The sequence below is a fragment of the Aspergillus ochraceoroseus genome (genome assembly GCF_002846915.1).
Source record: "Aspergillus ochraceoroseus IBT 24754 chromosome Unknown P175scaffold_12, whole genome shotgun sequence".
NCBI classification, from domain to species: Eukaryota; Fungi; Ascomycota; class Eurotiomycetes; order Eurotiales; family Aspergillaceae; genus Aspergillus; species Aspergillus ochraceoroseus.
The window spans coordinates 65527-84106 of record NW_024468487.1 but is presented as its reverse complement, the minus strand read 5'-3'; the positions used below and the strand labels follow the sequence as shown (position 1 = coordinate 84106).

At 44.2% G+C, this 18580-nt stretch overlaps 7 protein-coding genes across 7 annotated transcripts; 3 read left to right on the top strand and 4 right to left on the bottom strand.

Moving 5' to 3' along the window:
- Window positions 1–14: 14 nt before the first annotated feature.
- On the bottom strand, window positions 15–3430 carry P175DRAFT_0109450 (putative telomere silencing protein Zds1). Its single transcript, XM_040892355.1, has 3 exons — window positions 2926–3430; window positions 437–2662; window positions 15–361 (listed from the first exon to the last, which is right to left on the bottom strand). The coding sequence occupies exons 1-3, from the start codon at window positions 2929–2931 to the stop codon at window positions 161–163; spliced, it is 2433 nt and encodes an 810-aa protein (XP_040748415.1). The 5' UTR covers window positions 2932–3430; the 3' UTR covers window positions 15–160.
- Window positions 3431–4830: 1400 nt separating this feature from the next.
- P175DRAFT_0505161 (uncharacterized protein) lies at window positions 4831–5210 on the bottom strand. The gene has a single exon (XM_040898030.1). It carries the CDS (start codon window positions 5152–5154, stop codon window positions 4987–4989), a length of 168 nt encoding a protein of 55 aa, XP_040748414.1. The 5' UTR covers window positions 5155–5210; the 3' UTR covers window positions 4831–4986.
- Window positions 5195–6660, bottom strand: P175DRAFT_0446930 (SYLF and SH3 domain-containing protein; the record flags this gene model as incomplete). Its single annotated transcript, XM_040894372.1, has 4 exons — window positions 5195–5216; window positions 5278–6350; window positions 6416–6519; window positions 6618–6660. The coding sequence occupies 4 exons, from the start codon at window positions 6658–6660 to the stop codon at window positions 5195–5197; spliced, it is 1242 nt and encodes a 413-aa protein (XP_040748413.1).
- Window positions 6661–7326: 666 nt separating this feature from the next.
- Window positions 7327–9544, top strand: gem1 (ERMES complex Ca(2+)-binding regulatory GTPase GEM1). Its single transcript, XM_040898029.1, has 2 exons — window positions 7327–7451; window positions 7507–9544. The coding sequence occupies exons 1-2, from the start codon at window positions 7442–7444 to the stop codon at window positions 9414–9416; spliced, it is 1920 nt and encodes a 639-aa protein (XP_040748412.1). The 5' UTR covers window positions 7327–7441; the 3' UTR covers window positions 9417–9544.
- A 158-nt stretch (window positions 9545–9702) lies between these two features.
- P175DRAFT_0505159 (WD40 repeat domain-containing protein) lies at window positions 9703–12610 on the top strand. Its single transcript, XM_040898028.1, has 7 exons — window positions 9703–10198; window positions 10402–10544; window positions 10649–11582; window positions 11643–11928; window positions 11985–12179; window positions 12229–12304; window positions 12383–12610. The coding sequence occupies exons 1-7, from the start codon at window positions 10194–10196 to the stop codon at window positions 12514–12516; spliced, it is 1773 nt and encodes a 590-aa protein (XP_040748411.1). The 5' UTR covers window positions 9703–10193; the 3' UTR covers window positions 12517–12610.
- A 439-nt stretch (window positions 12611–13049) lies between these two features.
- On the top strand, window positions 13050–14037 carry P175DRAFT_0505158 (emp24/gp25L/p24 family protein). Its single transcript, XM_040898027.1, has 4 exons — window positions 13050–13283; window positions 13416–13542; window positions 13603–13903; window positions 13970–14037. The coding sequence occupies exons 1-4, from the start codon at window positions 13080–13082 to the stop codon at window positions 13986–13988; spliced, it is 651 nt and encodes a 216-aa protein (XP_040748410.1). The 5' UTR covers window positions 13050–13079; the 3' UTR covers window positions 13989–14037.
- Window positions 14038–14550: 513 nt separating this feature from the next.
- Window positions 14551–15540, bottom strand: P175DRAFT_0505156 (uncharacterized protein). The gene has a single exon (XM_040898026.1). It carries the CDS (start codon window positions 15476–15478, stop codon window positions 14588–14590), a length of 891 nt encoding a protein of 296 aa, XP_040748409.1. The 5' UTR covers window positions 15479–15540; the 3' UTR covers window positions 14551–14587.
- Between the last annotated feature and the right edge of the window lie 3040 nt (window positions 15541–18580).

Sequence of the window (18580 nt, the reverse complement as noted above, 5' to 3'; positions counted from 1 at the left end):
CAGAAACAAGGGCGTGGGGAGAAGCAAGACAGGTAAGAAGTAAAATCAGTGTACAGAGTCTGATATTAAACCAGTTGGACAAAAAGAAAGAAGGGGAGGGGTATTTGCGCGCGGCAGCAAAAGGAACAGTAGGAAAAGGAAAGATTACTCCTGATCTGTGTCACCACATATCATCGTCGTCGTCATCTAGCTGAACATCGTCGCTGAACGACATAGACCCGTATTGATAATGTCCCGGACCATATGCATTTCCATTTTCGTAGCCTTGGTGTTTACTGCCTCGAGAATGTTGCTGGTAATGGTTGTGCGGATCATCATTATAATCGTACATTTGAGGATCATCGTAGGAACTATCGCTGTACTGCTCCTGCTGCGAGTAGTCGGGGTTTCATCAGTATAAAAATTCGCCATGTCGATAAAGGATCAAAACGCTCACCTCTTGATATTTCTGGTACTGCAGGTATTCATCAGGTTGGTCTCTGGCCTTCTGTTGCCGTTGATTCGATGACGATGAAATCATCATGTGCGGCTGCATTTGTTGGACCTTGGCTAGATAGGAGTACATGAAGTTACTGAGCAGCACTTGAGAGTACAGAGCGCGCCGAGGATTTGCAAGTTTGATGTGAGCCATCCTGTAAATGGCTCTTTCTTCCAGAATTGAGAACCGAGTCCATGGATAGTCGATATCGGGTCGAAGCTCCCGGACTGGCGGATCAGGGGACAAAGTTCGAGACAAGCTCTTCTTGTGGTGATGATGATGTTCACTGTTCTTCCTTCTGCCCCCACCAAAGATCGAGGAGAACAGGCCTGACTCTTTTTCCTTCTTGGACTCGCCAGAAGATCTTCGTGCATTGTCTTTTTTGCGTTCTTCTTCTAACTTGGGATCCAGTCGATCAAACACAGCACTTTCACGTCGTGGGTTAGGTTCCACGGAGGATTGCAGGGAATTTGCTGTGTCCTGCACCTTGTCCGCTATCTTGTTTCTAATCTTTTTGGGCTCACTATCTTTATCCTTTTTCTTTTCTTTCTCCTTCTCTTTCTCCTTGTCTTCGGATCCCAAGAACCAGTGCCAGCTTGATTTGCGACCACCTTCCGAGTCTTTCTTATCCTTGGATTTTTTGGACTCAGCCTTGCGATCTTCGGACAAAGTTGGGATGAATGAAAGACTGTCAGTTCGGGTGCTGTTTCCAGGTAGGGGTTGGGGGTTGTTGGCGATTTCGTTAAGGGTTGACGGGATGTCTTTAGGCTGAGTAGGAGAGTTCGATGGCCGTCGAGCCGCGCTCTGCTCTGGAATAATCGGCGCTGGTAGAGAAGGGTCTTGAGCGGACTGTGACGGCGAAGAAAACCCTGTGCTGGCCTCGAGCGGTGGAGTCTCAACAATCTCAGGGATATTCTGATCTGTGTATTGGGTGGATAACGTCGACCGTCCATTGGCGTTGGCGCGAGACTGCCGTGGGTGTGACTGCTCAGGGGCAGCCACCCGACCGCCGGCGTCTCCTAAGGACGAATCTTGCTTTGTGGGATGCGAGTGGTCGACCATCGAATCGATGCCAACTGGGGACTCCAGCGTTTCGCTAGTGTCGGATGTTCTGCCCAGTCGTTTAGGGTATGGAGGCCGCTCGCCCTTCCTTAAACTGCCCGCCTTCCTGTACTGCGTTCTCGTGGACCGCCTCAAACTGTGACCAGGGGGTGCGGGGGGGAGAATCGGTCGATCTTCCTCCGTTAATATCCGCAGACTTTGAACCCCGTCCAAGATAGAGGAATTGCTTGGAATGCGTTGTTCTGAATCGTCAGCCAGACTCCCCAGCTCTTGTAGGCTGGGACCAAGATGATCTTTATTCTGTGATCGCTTCCGTTCCAGCCGTTCTGCACCATCTGTATAACCTTGAGGATTGTCAATCTGCCTAGATAACATGGACCGTTTCCGACGAAGTGACCCATTTACCCCTTGGCCTTCCGGACTCAGCGACGAGAAATCACCCGATGTGCGTTTTATATGCTCTGCCTTGCTTTCCAGAAATGATTTGAACTCCTTCGGGGCCAGTTCCGGATGTAGACGAGCAGGGACCCAGAATAATCGAGAGGTATCATTTTCGTCGGCGGAGGGCGAGGGTGCAATCGATGGGACAGTAAAGTTGCCAAAACTCGGGAGGTCGGGATCATCAGTGGCTGCCACATCCATCGACATCCGTCGAATAGCAGCCAGGTTGCTAAGTTCTTGAGCTACGGCGGCCGGGTTGGATTCGTAGTCGAGATCGTTCGGGGGGAAGGAGGTATTTGCAGTGTCGGGAGACATGGGGGATGTGGTTGAGCTGGGGGTCGTTGGGCTAGCATCCAAAGCCTTGCCTCCAGGAACAGAAGGCCGGGTCTGGCCGTTGACGTGCGGGTGATTTCCTCCATCTAGATGATTCTGCACCTGCAAGGTATTTGAGGAGGATGAGGACCCAGAGGCAGGACGATTCTGGGGAACGATCGAGATGGATTCGCTCAATGGGGAGGAAATATAGCTGAGGCGCCTGGAATCCCGCTGGTCGTAGTCATCGTCATACATGTGGCCAATAGCCTCTGTAACATGGTGGCTTGGGTCACTAATCGACAACTGAGGCACATGGCCTCTCCGCGTCGCGTATCCTCCACCAGCCTCAGGGGAACTCGGTGAAGCCTAAATGTGGGGAGGCAGGTATTGTTAGAGACGGAGCATCAATATAAGGTTGACGATAATTAAAAAAAAAAAAAAAAAGGGGGGGGGGGGATCCCAAGGTCCATCCACTCATCCATCCCTTGGCGAGGGTGACTTGTGGCCCATCAACAGAGGCAAGATGGTATTGCAGGGGGTTGGAGATTCGAACAGATCGAAGGAGATTTAAAAAATAGAGAAAAGAAAAGAACAGTATCTCAACCGGGTCTCTGAAATAAACCACATACCTGCATGGGACCAGACTATCCGGGGAAATTTGGCAAGATCAGACCGGTAATCGGTGCAAGACCAAAAGGCGACGGAGATCACGCCTGGTGGAGAGGAGGGCAATGTACCACCAGGGCCAAAAAAACAACGAGGACAGTGGGTGATCATGGAATCATGGAATCATGGACGCGAGGGGGAGGGGGGTTCACAGCCAGGGAGGAGGGGGAGGAGGAAAGAGAGGACGACGGTTAGGCATCCGGCGACCGAAAGCGTCGTTACGGCGGATGAAGGGGTGGGAGAGCCAGGAAGAAGGGAAGGGGGAAAGAGCGAAGAGGTCGGGGAGAAAGTAAACGAAGGGGCGGAGGAAGAAGATCAAAACGATGAGGGTCAAAGGAAGGGAGAAAACGGAAAAGAGAGTCGTCAGAGGTCGTGATCACAGGCAGGTTGAGGATAGGAGGGAAATAACCAGACCGTTTGGGCAGTAGGGGATCTGGGCGGTTTATTATGTACTTGAATGTTTTTCCAGGAAGAAGTATTGAATTAAATAAATAACAGTACATGGTGTCAATCTCCTCATCCACCGGTTTTCTTATGTCTTACTTGAATAGTCTCTTAACTAATGGCTCTCCTTTGTTGTATTTTCTTCTTTTCCACCGACTTCCAGGGAGGTACACATATTTTTTATTACTTGCTTTCCCATATGGCTTTATCCCTCTCTCAACAATCCCTTCGTGTATATAGGCACTGCTATATTAGACTAACTAGTTGCCCCTCTAAGGAATAAAGATTTAGATAACTTCTTTTTAGTTCATTATTAAGGCTATCAAGAACAAAATAAGAGAACATAAAGTAGAGGAAACTTGCATAATAGATAAAACACGCAAAGAAACATGACAGAAGTATTTGACAGTGACAGAATCAATCATAATAAAAGTGGATTCTTATATTGCAAGACTGGTAGAATTATCAGTTCCTGTGAGGATCTAAAGATTATTATTCATGTTAACTAAGATATCATCTGGCTTTGCATCACCTCCTTCTTATCATACTTATATGTTCAGGAGTGGCATCCATATTAATATCTACTAAAGTACTATAAGACTCAAATGTTATTCAAGTAAAATTCTTGAACTATTAGTATTAATATGATCTTCCTGGCCTTTCACTAACTCATGCAATAGAAGGGTGCGTATATTATATAATAGGCCCATAGATTTGATATGAACTAATGCAAGTATCTCGCAATCAGCTTGCTTGCTCGCTGGAGTAAGTGGGTTTAATAAAATTGGATTGCACCAGATCCAACCAAAACTTTCTTTGGCCGTTGAGGAAGATCTCCATCTAGCTCATCCTGTAAGAATGTTACTCTCAAAGCTTCGACAGACGGAATTTCGAGGTTGAAACCAGCAGGAGATAAATTATGGGCTGCTGGTATAACGACGACACTACACTCAGAATAAGGCCAAGTTTATCTTGAAATTTTTTGGCAGGCCGGTAGAATTCGAGAATATCGTGGATGGATGACGATCAGAGACTATCTCGCTATTCTACTCAACGTAACCGGTGAGGATCGGGAGCATCCCGTCAGCATAGCTACCGGTAGTTAACCTAGGTACTCCGTAGGCTTGCGTGGGGATACAGCTCACCGTGGGAACCACCTACCTACCGACCTAGGTCTTCCAAGGTTTACTCGGTGGCACCAACATACTACATCTAATCATCATTCCTGATCTGACTCGGGAGTTTGGACGTGTTTAATGCGTTTGCTTCGTATTCGTTGTGTCAAGGTACTGTTTCCTCTGCTTGCTGTCTTTTGGCTCTACTGTCACCACTGCTTAGCTCTTCTGCTGACTCGGCCATGATTTGATCCTACAGATATCAAGCCTGCTAAACCTAAGAGATTTCATACTACTAGTCAAGACAAGCCGTAATCCACACGGTATAGATAGATCAGATTCTATGTATGCCTGGAGGCAAGGAAAGAAAAAGAAAAACGGAATAAACATTCACCAAAAATATCAGATACAGTACATAATATCAATTGTCCTTTTCGCCTAACGTAGGTATTGGTAAAACCACCTTCAAACTCCGACACTTGCGCGAGAAGGCTGAATGAGATTCTTTTTTTTTTTCGAGGCCGAACGGGAAAAGACAGGTTTCCACAGGTTTCCAATATAACTGAGAGAAAAAAAAAAAAAAAAAAAGAAAAAAAAAGAAAAGAAGAGAAGAAGAAGGGGGGTGTCTGTCATGAAGTTCATTCCGCATAAATCAACATCCTGCAATAGCCATTTAAGCTGTTTCGACGTAATTTCTAAAGAAAGAGGTCAGCAACCATTTTTTCGCTTGATCTTGCGGAGAGAAAGATATCTTACGCAGGGAATATGCCAACACGGTCGCCGATTCGCCCTGTCCACCAATCCTCCTTCTTTTCTGTACGTTTGACGATCGTGATCACATCGCCCTTCTTGAAGCCCAAGTCGCCATCCTGGTCGGCATCGAATGTGAATAGCGCGATAGCTTGGTCATCGCGCAGCGATGATTGCCCGGTTCGTTGACCAAAAACAGGCTTGGGTGCCGTGGGCCGGCTAGGTTTTCGATCCGAGTACACATAGTCGTCTTCATATCCACTAGCAGTATTACTACGCGAGCGGCCATAGCTGTCCAAGGTATCGTTGCGGTCACCGGCATAGCGGCCGGTGGATGAACGGCCTGGCCCTCCAGCAGGGCGGTCATAGACATCGTCTGTCCATGTATTCGCGCGGCGAGGACGATCGCGGTATTCATAGTCATCCGACGAGTCGTTGGGTCCCCTTCGATCGCGCCGAACACCCTCTCCATATGCATCTCCCCGGCGGCCCTCCCAGACAACATCGTCGTGACGGTCATCATAGACGGGGATATCATTGTACATATCTCCGGCCCGGCGCGAATTGCCTTGAAAGGCCCGCGAATTCAACACGCTCATCAGAGGTTCCGCAGCTGGTGGAGGTCGAATGGTACCGCTGAGAAGTTGGGAAGCAGACACTCGGCTGCTATAAAGCCTTTCATTGGCGTCCTTGCGCTCAACCAGCATACTTCCTTCCAAACTCACACCAGCAAAGAGACCTTTGGTTTTGGAATAGGAAAAGACAGCCGCCACGCCTTTGGTGCTTGCAGCACCGGCGGCTTCTGCATTCCGTCCAACCGGACCAGCGGCGATGGAAACGTTGCCCCCCAGAGTCAGAGTTCCCACCTGAGAGAATGTACGGACAGCAGCAGCATCGTTCAGAATGAAGACGAAGTCTGTCAGCTCAAACCCAATTTGACCACCGAATCCCGCACCGGCAGTCGCAATCGCGGAGGGCGCAGACCATGTGCCATCGGCTAGTCGGGCGACGACGATACCGGAGCCAAAGCGACCAGAGCCTATAAATCCAGCCTTGAAGACCGTAAGAATAGCGAGACCCTAAGAACACGAGTGTGTAAGTCCGTATCGTATGCCACTGCCGCAACCAGATTGCATTGCCATACCTTAGCCCCAGCCAAAATCTCAGGTGGGATGACCTTTTCGGGACCAAACGCTTGTCGCGGGTCGACAAAGGATACGAGGATTTTACTAGCTTTCTTGCATTCGCCTATTCAACGAGAAGAGGGATTTCCAGTCAGTTCGTGCTTTACTGGGCTGCTTCGCAAGATAAGTGCGGGGAAGCCGGGAGGCACAGGAAAGACATACTTGATAGGGACGAAGGCAGCGGGTTATGGATCCCGAGAGGCATTTTGAATACGCTCGCCGGAATATACAAAGGAAGAGGTGACAGGAGGAGGTTGATTCCCGATAGAAGCAAAGATGAACGAACGTTCTGGTCGCACAAAGCTCGGGGGAGGAGACTTGGTCAAATGGGGGCGACCGGAAGTGGAGCTAATAGTGGGCGCTGACTCTTAGTTATGGTTCGCAAACGATCAAAGATGACAGATGAGGCTCCAGGCGATACAGGGAACATAGAAGAACCCTTCAAAGCCCCCGATGAGAAGGATATGTTCAATTTGTAAAGAAAAACAACCCTCGGCTGTATTTAAGCAACCCCCTGCAACTCACCTGGCAGTTGGGCGACCGAACGATGGCGGCGGTTGCGTTGGTGGTATATAAGAAAGTGGCTGGGTCGATGAAGGCGTGGGTTTGTCTTACTCCTGTTACATCATTCGCAAACTCGTAATCCAGTGGTAAAAACACCCTCTTCACGAATTAAACGTCAACCCAGCCATAGGCACGGTTGAGCTTTCTATTCTTGTTCGATTCCGGTCACGCATTGAGTGGTTCGAAGGATGCGTTTCTGTGGTTGGTCGGTTGGAGCCTGAGGCTGCAGCAGATAGCACAGCCACCGTCCGAAACTCTGGGGATCAACCATGTTCAAAAACAAGCACAAGCACCACTGAGTGGCCATTCCGGTTCCCATTGTCTGTCTGTATTTGCTGTGAATGTTTGTGGGGTTATATTTTTTTTTGGCAATGATTTGAAGAAGCTGAGGCTCTTTATGACTGCCTCATCCAATAATTGAAATGGCTACAGGTTGGGATTCAGCTTTACCTATTCCCTACCGGGCGGCTCACTGACACCTCCCCAGTCCGAATCTGCGTATGTGGCGATGAGGGCACTGGAAAGTCGAGCCTCATCACCTCGCTTGTGAAGGGTGTTTTTGTCACGAACAAGATTCAACCTATCCTTCCACAAATTACCATTCCTCCTACGATCGGAACCCCCGAGAATGTCACGACGACGACAGTGGTCGACACTTCCGCTCTCCCGCAGGAACGGACCAATCTGGCCAGAGAGATCCGAAAGTCGAATGTAATTCTGCTGGTATATTCTGATCACTATAGCTATGAGAGGGTGGCGCTTTTCTGGCTGCCATATTTCCGGTCCCTGGGTGTCAACGTCCCCGTCGTGCTCTGTGCCAACAAGTCCGATCTCGCGGCAGACCATACTGAAACGCAGGTCATTGAGGAAGAGATGTTACCATTGATGTCGGAGTTCAAGGAGATTGATTCGTGTATTCGCGCGAGCGCTCGCGAGCATCGCAATGTCAACGAAGCATTTTTCCTCTGCCAAAAAGCGGTTACCCATCCCATCGCCCCGTTGTTCGATGCCAAGGAGTCCTCCTTGAAGCCGGCAGCGGTCGCAGCATTGCAGCGCATTTTCTACCTCAGCGACAAGGATCGTGATGGCTACCTCTCGGACAAGGAGATCAAGGAGTTCCAGATGAGATGCTTTGAGAAACCCTTGAGCGAAGAGGACCTGGTTCATATCAAAGAGACGATTCTGAAGACGTACCCGAATTCCGTGACGCCGTCAGGCATTGACTGCCGTGGGTTCATCCATCTGAATAAAATGTATGCTGAGAAAGGACGTCATGAAACGGTTTGGATTATCCTTCGCGCATTTCAATATACGGACAGCCTTTCGCTACAGGAAAGCTATCTCCACCCGAGGTTCGAGGTCCCACCTTTCGCATCGGCCGAACTGTCTCCTGAGGGCTATCGGTTCTTTGTCAATCTTTTCCTCCTCTCCGACAAGGATAACGACGGCGGGTTGAACGATACTGAATTGGCATCTCTATTTGCTCCTACTCCGGGGTTGCCGGCATCCTGGGCGGACGGGTCGTTCCCGTCATCAACCGTCCGAAACGAGGCTGGTCACGTTACCCTTCAGGGCTGGCTAGCACAATGGAGTATGACCACATTTACGTCCCCCAAAACGACCCTAGAATATCTGGCATATTTAGGATTTGAGTCGTCAGACCGCAGCAATCCCTCTACAACGGCTGCACTCAAAGTCACTCGCCCCCGAAAGCGTAGAAAGCGCCCTGGGCGGGTGGGTCGCAACGTGGTCCTGGCTCACGTTCTGGGGTCTCCTGGTTCGGGCAAGTCGGCTCTGCTTAACGCTTTCTTGTCTCGCGGGTTCAGTACAACGTACCACCCTACCATCCAACCCCGAACTGCAGTGAATACCGTCGAACTGCCAGGGGGTAAGCAGTGCTACCTCATCATGGACGAGCTCGGAGAGTTGGAACCTGCGATTCTAGAAAACCAAGTGAAACTCTTAGACCAGTGCGATGTGATTGTATATACGTACGATTCATCCGACCCCGACTCCTTTGCATATATTCCCACACTCCGAGCCAAGTACCCACACCTGGAAGAGCTCCCGAGTGTTTTTATTGCACTGAAGGCCGACTTGGATCGGACTACTCAACGGGCGGAATACCAGCCCCATGAATACACCGCCATGCTCAATATGTCCGGACCTCCCCTTCACGTGAGCGTTACCTGGAATTCGATCCAGGAGGTGTTTGTTCACATTGCAGAAGCAGCTATGGAACCTAGCATCGCATTTCCCCGGAGTGAAGAGGACGTCGAAGGCAAATGGATGTCATGGGGAATCGCACTGGGAGCGGTGGTCTGCGCGGGAGCTGCTGCGGTGATGATCTGGCGGAGAGTTAGTGGCAGTGGTAGTGGTAGTGGTAGTGGGGTTTGACGAAACGATACCCAAGACGCTTATATCTGGATTTTTTTTACTATCCATCAATCCGTAGAGGTAGTGTAGAGTAACTTAATTAGGTACAACTATACTCCTTATTGTGCCTTTAATATAGCCAATGTTCTCTCACCCGCACTATTTTCAATAAACGACAATGCTTTTACTAGTGACTATAGTATAGTCTGCCCCACGCCCCAAACTACGCCCCAACCAACCAGTATTCATAATGATTGCTGGGTCCCCCTTTGAACCCCAGAAAATCGTTGTCTGCCGCCTGCCGTGAGTCCGATCGATCATCCTCTCTCTCTCTCTCTCTCTCTCTCTCTCCCTCTTTTCCTCTCTGCTCCTCCTCCACTCTCTTGTCTCCTGCCTCTGACTGTTCTGGGGTATATCATCTGTATTACATCTTTTATTATCACTATCCTTCTCGTCTCTCCTCTCCTCTCCTCTTCTCCTCGCAAAACCCCCACGTACCTAACAGTCGGGGAGCCCGCCAGCCCTGTGCCACTTTAGCAACCCACCAACACTCATTATCAGCTGGGTATTGTCGCATAAGTCTTAAGGTGTCTGATTGCAGCACTCAACCCGACACCCATTCTTTATTTGATACGCATCCAACTTGGCTGTTGCAAGCTGGCACCCTGCCCGATCCGCTGTTTGAAGCGATCTGTCGCACTGCTGCGTGATCGGCCAGTCACAGCTTTATCACTCCCTCGTGTACCTGCCCTTTAAAAGCTATTTGTTCTACCTGTACTTTCTCTCTCACTCTCCACTATGTTGTAAGTAATTTCCCTCCATTTCGCTCTCGGTTATCAGCGCAAGCATGGGGGGTTCCTTATCTCGCATGTGTATTTTCGCTCGGCTCGGGATTTGTTGTAGGCCCAAGAACGGCCGACCGATTTCTATCCCCAAGCTTCCTCGATCGATTTCATAATAATGCGCTACTTATTCTTCTGCACCTCACGCTGAGTATATTTATTAGTGTTCTTCCGCCACCGCCGCCTCGCTATACCGTTCCCGTTGCATATGCAGCCGGAGCCTCGAACGGTATGGCAGTTCCCATCGTGGAGACAAATAACATCATAAGCCACCCAGAAGGGGGCTGTCCTCTGCAGGTTGGAGAAGGTGTGTTTTTATTTCTTATTGCAAAACAGTGCCAGTGCGCCAGCGCACTTCAGTTGGCGCAGCTTCTTCGCAGGCCATATCACTAATGTTGGAAATGTCTGCAGGAACGTACCATCTCAAGGACGACCTGCATCTGGCTACCCCTCCTCCGCACCCATCCGAAGCGCCTATCGTGAATCCGAATCCCCTAGCTACTGTTCCTACCCCTCCGACTTCAGGCGTCAAAGTATCACTAGCTAGTCTCGGCCCTCGAAACAAGAATGTCTTTCCTTCCAAAACGCTGGTCACCGCACTCCCATTTGGCGATGGCAACGGTGCTTTGGCGCCTCCTGTCACGAAGGATCCAAAGAAGCGGAAGCCAAAAAATAATATTGTTAAGAGCAGCTCGTCGTTCGTATCGCGGGTTATTACCCATGAAGCTACTACGAAACGCCTGAATGATCGGGATTCAGAAGGGCTTTTCGCCTTTGCCAACATCAATCGTGCATTCCAATGGCTCGATCTTAGTTCTAAGCAAAAGGATGAACCACTTGCCAAAATTCTCTTCACTAAAGCCCATGTAATAAGCCACGATGTCAACGAGTTAACAAAAAATCCCACGCACATCGATGTGGTTATGGGGTCGTCAGCTGGTGATATCATTTGGTACGAACCGATATCCCAGAAATATGCTCGAATCAACAAGAACGGAGTCGTTAACAACTCTCCGGTAACCCACATCAAATGGATTCCGGGGTCCGAAAACTTCTTTATGACTGCTCACGCCAACGGTCAAATAGTCGTGTATGACAAGGAAAAGGAGGATGCTCTCTTTGCCCCGGAACTCACTGAGAACTCAGCAGATGCAGGGAAGCCACCATACCAGTCACTGCAAGTGTTGAAGTCCGTCCACTCCAAGAACCAAAAAACCAATCCAGTCGCAGTCTGGAAACTCGCCAATCAGAAAATTTCCCAGTTTGCCTTCTCCCCTGACCAGACACACTTGGCAATTGTCCTAGAGGATGGGTCTCTGCGAGTGATGAACTATCTGAGAGAGGAGTAAGTTCTAGATGTAAATTTAAGCCATATCACGCCGATATTCAGCTAACCGAATTTTAGGGTATTAGATGTCTTCCGAAGCTACTACGGCGGGTTGATCTGTGTATGCTGGTCGCCAGATGGAAAGTACATGGTGACCGGTGGGCAAGACGATCTACTAACAATCTGGTCCTTCCCGGAGCGCAAGATCGTCGCTCGATGCCAGGGCCATAATTCATGGGTGTCTGCTGTAGCTTTTGACCCGTGGCAATGCGATGAGAGGACATATAGATTGGGCAGTGTCGGTGATGATTGTAGGCTATTGCTTTGGGATTTCAGCGTGGGCATGTTGCACCGTCCGAAAACTGTATGTTTTGCAGTGTGCTTCCATTTGCTACACACATATGCTAATATTAGGGACAGCTTCACAGCACTCGCCAGCGATCCAGCATGGTTGCTTCTAGTACACATGTCAGCCGTCATCGCGCTGATAGTGCAGGCAATCGAATGAGGTCAGATTCTCAGCGTACAGCCCCAGATACGGAAAACCCGTATGACCAGACTATCCACCACCCCGTTGAGGCTAGGGCACGCACCGCTCTCTTGCCTCCCATTATGGTTTGTAGTTTTATTCCTTTTTCAATTTAGCCCATTCTGACCTTAGCAGTCTAAAATCGTAGGAGAAGATCCTATCTGTTGGCTGGGATTCCAAGAAGACACCATCATGACATCGTCGCTGGAAGGTACGTTCGCCAGCCCCTCCCCCATATTCCGCATGTTTTTATTCTCCCCATTGCAGCCATTAACATATCAACTTTCAGGCCACATTCGTACCTGGGATCGTCCCCGAGAAGGTATTAACGAGAGTTACGGTAATGCCTCATCACCTGCACTCGAAACCAGCGCGACTAGGTCTAGATCCAGCCATGCAGACTCGGCCATGGGATCATTTTGACCGTGTCTATCTTTCTGTCAGTAATATCTTGTAAATATGTACATATGTATCAGATATACCCTTGCATAATTTAAGCCTGTTTACGATTCTTTCATTGGTGTCAACTAGGTACTATTGAAGTTTTCGTTTAATGATGTATACCTTTTTCGTTTTCAGTATCATATCCCAACTAGTCTTTCGTACAAAAATCTAGGTATTAATGGGTTGTAAATGATGCCAGTAGCTAGCAACCCATTTCCTGCCTTACGTTCTGAGAGTATATATATCCCTTACACCAAAACTTTCGCCTTCGTTGCTAAATACCACAACATACAAGGGAAATAAATATACGGATTGCCAAAGAATGAGAGAAAGTCAACCACTACCCTGAAGCTTTAAGAACTTTATGCTGAAAATGGTCTCTTCCTCCATACATAATAAGGCAAGGATAGCTGTTGTTCAACAAATATCGGAATATTGTTGTGCCGAACAGTGGACGCGGCGTGGCATCAATAATTCGGGATGCAGAGTGTATTGACAGCTTTCCACGACCCCTTTGACCACCACAACAATCCCACTCCACAATGGGGAATTCCCGGCTTACAATGAGGTCGGCCCTCGGACTTCTCTTTCTTTTATTTGTCCAGATTTCCTCCGCACTCAAGTTCGACCTTATTTCTGGAAAGGGCGAGAGATGTATACGCAACTTTGTGCTCAAGGACCAGCTTGTCGTTGTGACTGCCATTGTAAGCGGCGACAAGGGCGATGGACAGATGGTTAATATCCATGTATGTTGACTCTTATAGCGTCAAGAATTCAGGAGTTAGATGTGGAACTGGGCTTCTGCATCGCGGCATTTTGTCGTTTTGGATCTTGCTCCCCGGCGAAGAGGTTATGAACTAATTATCTTTCCGAAACAGATCAAGGATGCATTAGGGAATGACCACGGACGTCCAAGGGATGTTGTTGGTGAGACTCGCCAGGCCTTCACTTCTCCCGCGGATACTGCCTTCGATGTTTGTTTTGAGAACCTGATGGTATCTCGACGTGAGTTGCACCCTTCCCCCCCCCGGGCCATTTTATTGGTGCTAATTGGTCCCGAAATAGGAGGCATTGCGAACCCTCATCGCTCGATCGAACTCGACGTTGATATTGGCGCCGATGCCCGTGACTGGTCCAGCATCCAAGCTCAGGAGAAGCTCAAGCCCATCGAAACCGATCTCCGCCGGATCGAGGAAATGGTCGGTGAAATCGTCAACGAAATGGAATACCTGCGTGCCCGTGAACAGAAGCTCCGAGATACTAATGAAAGCACCAACGAGCGTGTGAAGTGGTTTGCATTCGGAACCATGGGTATGCTTGTTGGACTGGGTGTCTGGCAGGTGGTCTACCTGCGGGCTTACTTCCGGTATGTACCTCCCGCCCCAGCTCACGAAAAATCCGATCCTCGTATACTGACAGCTCTCTGTTTTAGGTCTAAGCATCTCATCTAATTTTATCTCTTTGGGGCCTTCCGTTATGGCTAGACGCGGGCGCGAGTGGTGGTTTCTATATGCTTATGACAAAACATGGAGTTTTCAATGCATTTCTTGCGTGCCTTCAACCTTATACGGTCTCGAATACTTATCGCGGTATATTGTTTGAATACTCATGATTACTATGATGACTATACACATGGCGACTGGAATCGGGGTTCTGTTCCATTGTAGGATTCATGCTTCGTAGACGAACAGACGAGCTTTCATGTAAAGTCCCAGAGCCTATGATATATAACTCACAGAATCTCTGTAATTCATGAATATATCCTCTCCATTATCATCTAGGAGTATTAAAATTCTACTCTTGTCAATCCCGCATATATACTGGAAAATGTCTGGCAACACTTGGCACTCTCCTTCTGTTCTAGTGCTAAGACGGGGCCATGCATCAGGTGATCACTGACTATAAGCCTGGGCCAGTCAGAAACCTCCTTGATAAGAAAGATACAAGCTTTACAACCGCTCCCCTGAATGAGGCAGCTACGTTTTTATTGTTTTTATTGGCCAGATTTAAGGATTTTGGTAAATAGTTCTGAAAAGTCAGCATGTTGGTACTATTTCAAGATTGTCGTAGAATATTTTTCTAGGCTTTTCCGACCTTCGTTGTCCAGGTTCGGGTATTGTCTGAGATTGCACATATCCGTCCAGAATAACTTCGCATCTTCATGCGCCTCATCATGTATACCTAGGCGCTCTCGTAGTAACTTTTTCCATTCGACGTCCATTTTTGTAAATCCGAAAGAGGCAGAGACATACTCGTACCAAATAGGAAAGAAGGCAGCATACTCCCAATCGAGGATACTGACAACCTTCCCATCTTGGATCATGATATTTCCCAAGTTGAGATCGCAGTGAGTAAGTACATAGGGCTCACATTTCGGGAGACGCCTTCTCAGATTCTGCAAAACTTGTTGTGGGAGGTGACTCAGGTTGACGGCAAGAGCATCCCAGAGCTCTTGGTCAGAGTGAAACGGTCCACGGGGCTCAAGATCGAAAAACAATAAGCCTGGATAGCATGGACTCTGATCAACACACTGAATTGAGCTTGAAGTCACAGATCGCAGCTGCTTGCGCACTCCAACGACTTGATCTGCGATTTCTATTCTTTGCGCCTCTGACAAAGATGCCCATGTCTCCTCAAGTGTCTGACCGCCAATACGTTCGTTCAAAACGAAGTATCGCCCATCTCGATCGACCCAGTCGCGTAAGACCTTGGGGACGGGAATTTCGGTATGTGTCGCTAAGTAATTCAAAGTTTTGACTTCGACTTTTGCCTTTGGGCCCTCGTCGGGTCGGTCTTTCAAAATCACATCTGATCCGATGGACCAAACACCCCGAGTAGATGCACCGTAGAAGAGTTTGAGATGGCTCGTGTAATGGCAACGCTTTTCTTTATCCGCTGTCCATCCGCATGCGGTACAACCCTTCTCGGGCACTTCAGCCATTGCAGATAGTTAAGCAGGTCAATTGTTGCAAGAGACGGTTTATAGTATTGGAAGAAACAGAAATATCAGACTAACCGCGTCATTCTTAGCGAACAGGTCTGACCGCCATTAAATCGGGGATACAGCTCGGCGTGGGTAGAAAAAAACTCTGCATGGGTAGAACCCTAGAATGGATTAACTCTTGGTATGGGTAGAGATTCTACCCATAATAAGATTAGCCTATACTAGCTCTATCTATAATAAGCTATTTATCTAACTATAATAGGATTTTATTTAAGATTACCTACTATTATATTAAAATTTACTACTATTATTCTATATTATTAATATAAAGGCTAATTCTGTCACGGCGGGCAGGCTGGCAGTAGGTGTAGCTAACAGTAGGGTATATATTTAGGCTATCTATGTATAGGTCTAATAGGTAAGGATTAGATTAAGATAAGGATATAGCTTGAAGAGCTATAATAAGATTATGAGTAATATAGCTTAAATATAGGAATAAAAGTAAATAATTAAAGTAAAATCTTAATTAAATAAATATATAATTATACTATAATAATATTCTTTTTTTTAGGCTAAACTTTAGTAAAGTGTCATGGCGTGAAGCTATATCCATGCCTTTCTGCCCACCTAAACCACTACCTACTTTAGGTGCGCCATATATTCTTTGCAATCACACATTCTTTGCAATTTTTAATATTTTAACTTATTTTTATTATTATTATAATATAATATACCTAAATCTCTAGATTTTAATAAATCTTGCTTGCTTGAAGCTATTACCATAATTAAAAAGTAAAAAAAACTAAATATTATAAAGATTATATAAGAATTTAATATATCTAACTCTATACTCTAAACATGCCTTAAAAAACTAAAGATACTAGTAATACTAATAATAATAAATAAGAACCTTCTATAGCTATATTAGAAGAAGGCCTTAATTAACTAGATTATATAAATATAGAAATAGAACATCCTACTAATTCTTATAGTTATTGCAGCATAAACTATATAGGAAGGCAGAGTTCTTAAAGATTATCTAGCTAATCTATAACTAGACCTTTTTATAATAAATTATTCAAGATACCTTTAAAGAATATAGTATCTAGCTAGTTAATAATACTAAAATTATTAAAAAACTAGTAAATTAGATAAATATACTAAATATATTAATTAACCTTTATTAAACCCTATCTCTATTACTATTACTATCCTCTAGTATTAAAAACAGTCCTCTAGTAATAATAAAGGCTCTTCTAAAGAATTAGGTAAAAATTATAAAGAAACTTGATAAGATATCTAATTAAGTAAGATAGAATATATTAAAATTCTTTTAATATTAGGTAGAGAAGCTAGAGGAGCTAAAAATAATTTAGAAAGTAATTTAAAGGATTAGAGCTATATAAGAGCCTTAATACTAGGTTTATATTAAGTACTAGATTAAAGGTCTATCTAGTAATAAGATTCTAAGAATTTATAATATTATTTAATTAATTAAAGATAGGAAGGCAAAGGATACTAAATATAAATAAAGAAAGTTAATAAAGTAAAAAAAGAAAGTATATAGTTTTCTATTCTTTCTATACTTATAAGAGTTAATTTAAAGAGAAATTAATAATATAAGATATATTAAAGAAGCTAGAGAGTTTTTTTATTTTAATTACTAATATTATTATTATTATATAGCTTCAAATATTAAAAAAATCATAAAGAATATGTGATTGCGAAGAATATGTGGTGCACCTAAAGTAGGTAGTTGTAAGCGTCTCGCTGGCGAGGCGCTTGGGTATGGGTAGTGTTGGTAAAGGAAGCAAAGCTACATAGAGTATAAGGGTAGTAGGAAGGTATTAGAAGTAATAAAATAAAGTACTTACCTCTTAGTATTTTAAGAGATTATTATATTATTATTTATATTATCTAGTTAAGTTACTAGTATAGTATAAATAATTTAAATATTATTATTTTTTTAATTATTCTTAATTACTTAATATATAGTTTAATATATAATTTAGTATATAATTATATATTATATAATTACTATAATAATTATTTTTTTTTTTCTTAATAGTATATTTACATACTATATATACTATATCTAATCTAGTTTAATATCCTATCTAGAAGGAGCTAGTCCTAGTTAGTATAATATAACTTACTTTTTTATTTAATACTAGAAATAATAATAATATATATAATATTATTTTTATTAATTATATTTTATTAAATAAAATATAAATAATATTATATTTTACTTTAAATAAAATAATAAATAAGAATAAGTAATTTACTAGATATATTAGTAATAAATAAAAATATTATTATAATATAAATATTATAAAAAAATACTTCTTTATATATATATTTTCTAGCCTAATTTATATTTTAAAAAGACTTTTTTAATAAATTAATATATTATTTTAAATAAATTATTATTACTTAAATATTATAATAATAATTAATCTATATTATAAACTTTATAACTTTTTTTAAATATTTTTTATTAAATACTATACTAGCTATATTCTTATAAAAGAGAATTTATTTAATTATTATTATTTCTTTTTTTATAAATATCTTTATTTTAGTAATATAAATCTATTATACTAATTATTTATAAGTTCTTATAATAAACTTTTCTATATTTATATTAATTATAATATTTATAATTCTTACTATTACTAGTATATTTTTTATAATTTTTATTATTATTATTTTATTATTTAATAAGACTATATTTCCCTTATTCTCTATAGCTATTCCTAATATTATAATAACTCCTACTATCTCTTCCTTTACTTCTTCTACTACAGTAACTCTAGCTACTCTAGCTACTATTATTATACTAGCTCCTATTATTATACTAGCTCTTATTATTATACTAGCTTCTATTATTATACTAGCTCTAGTTATTCTTACTACTACTATAATTCTAATTACTCTAGCTATTCTAGTTATTCTTACTAGCTTATTTACTATTATATAAATACTATATTACCTATATTATATTAAATTTTAGTAATATATAAATAATAGCCCTATAAAAATTTATTTCTATATATATTTAAATCTAGATGTCAGGGGGCAGAGTTGGATTCAGAT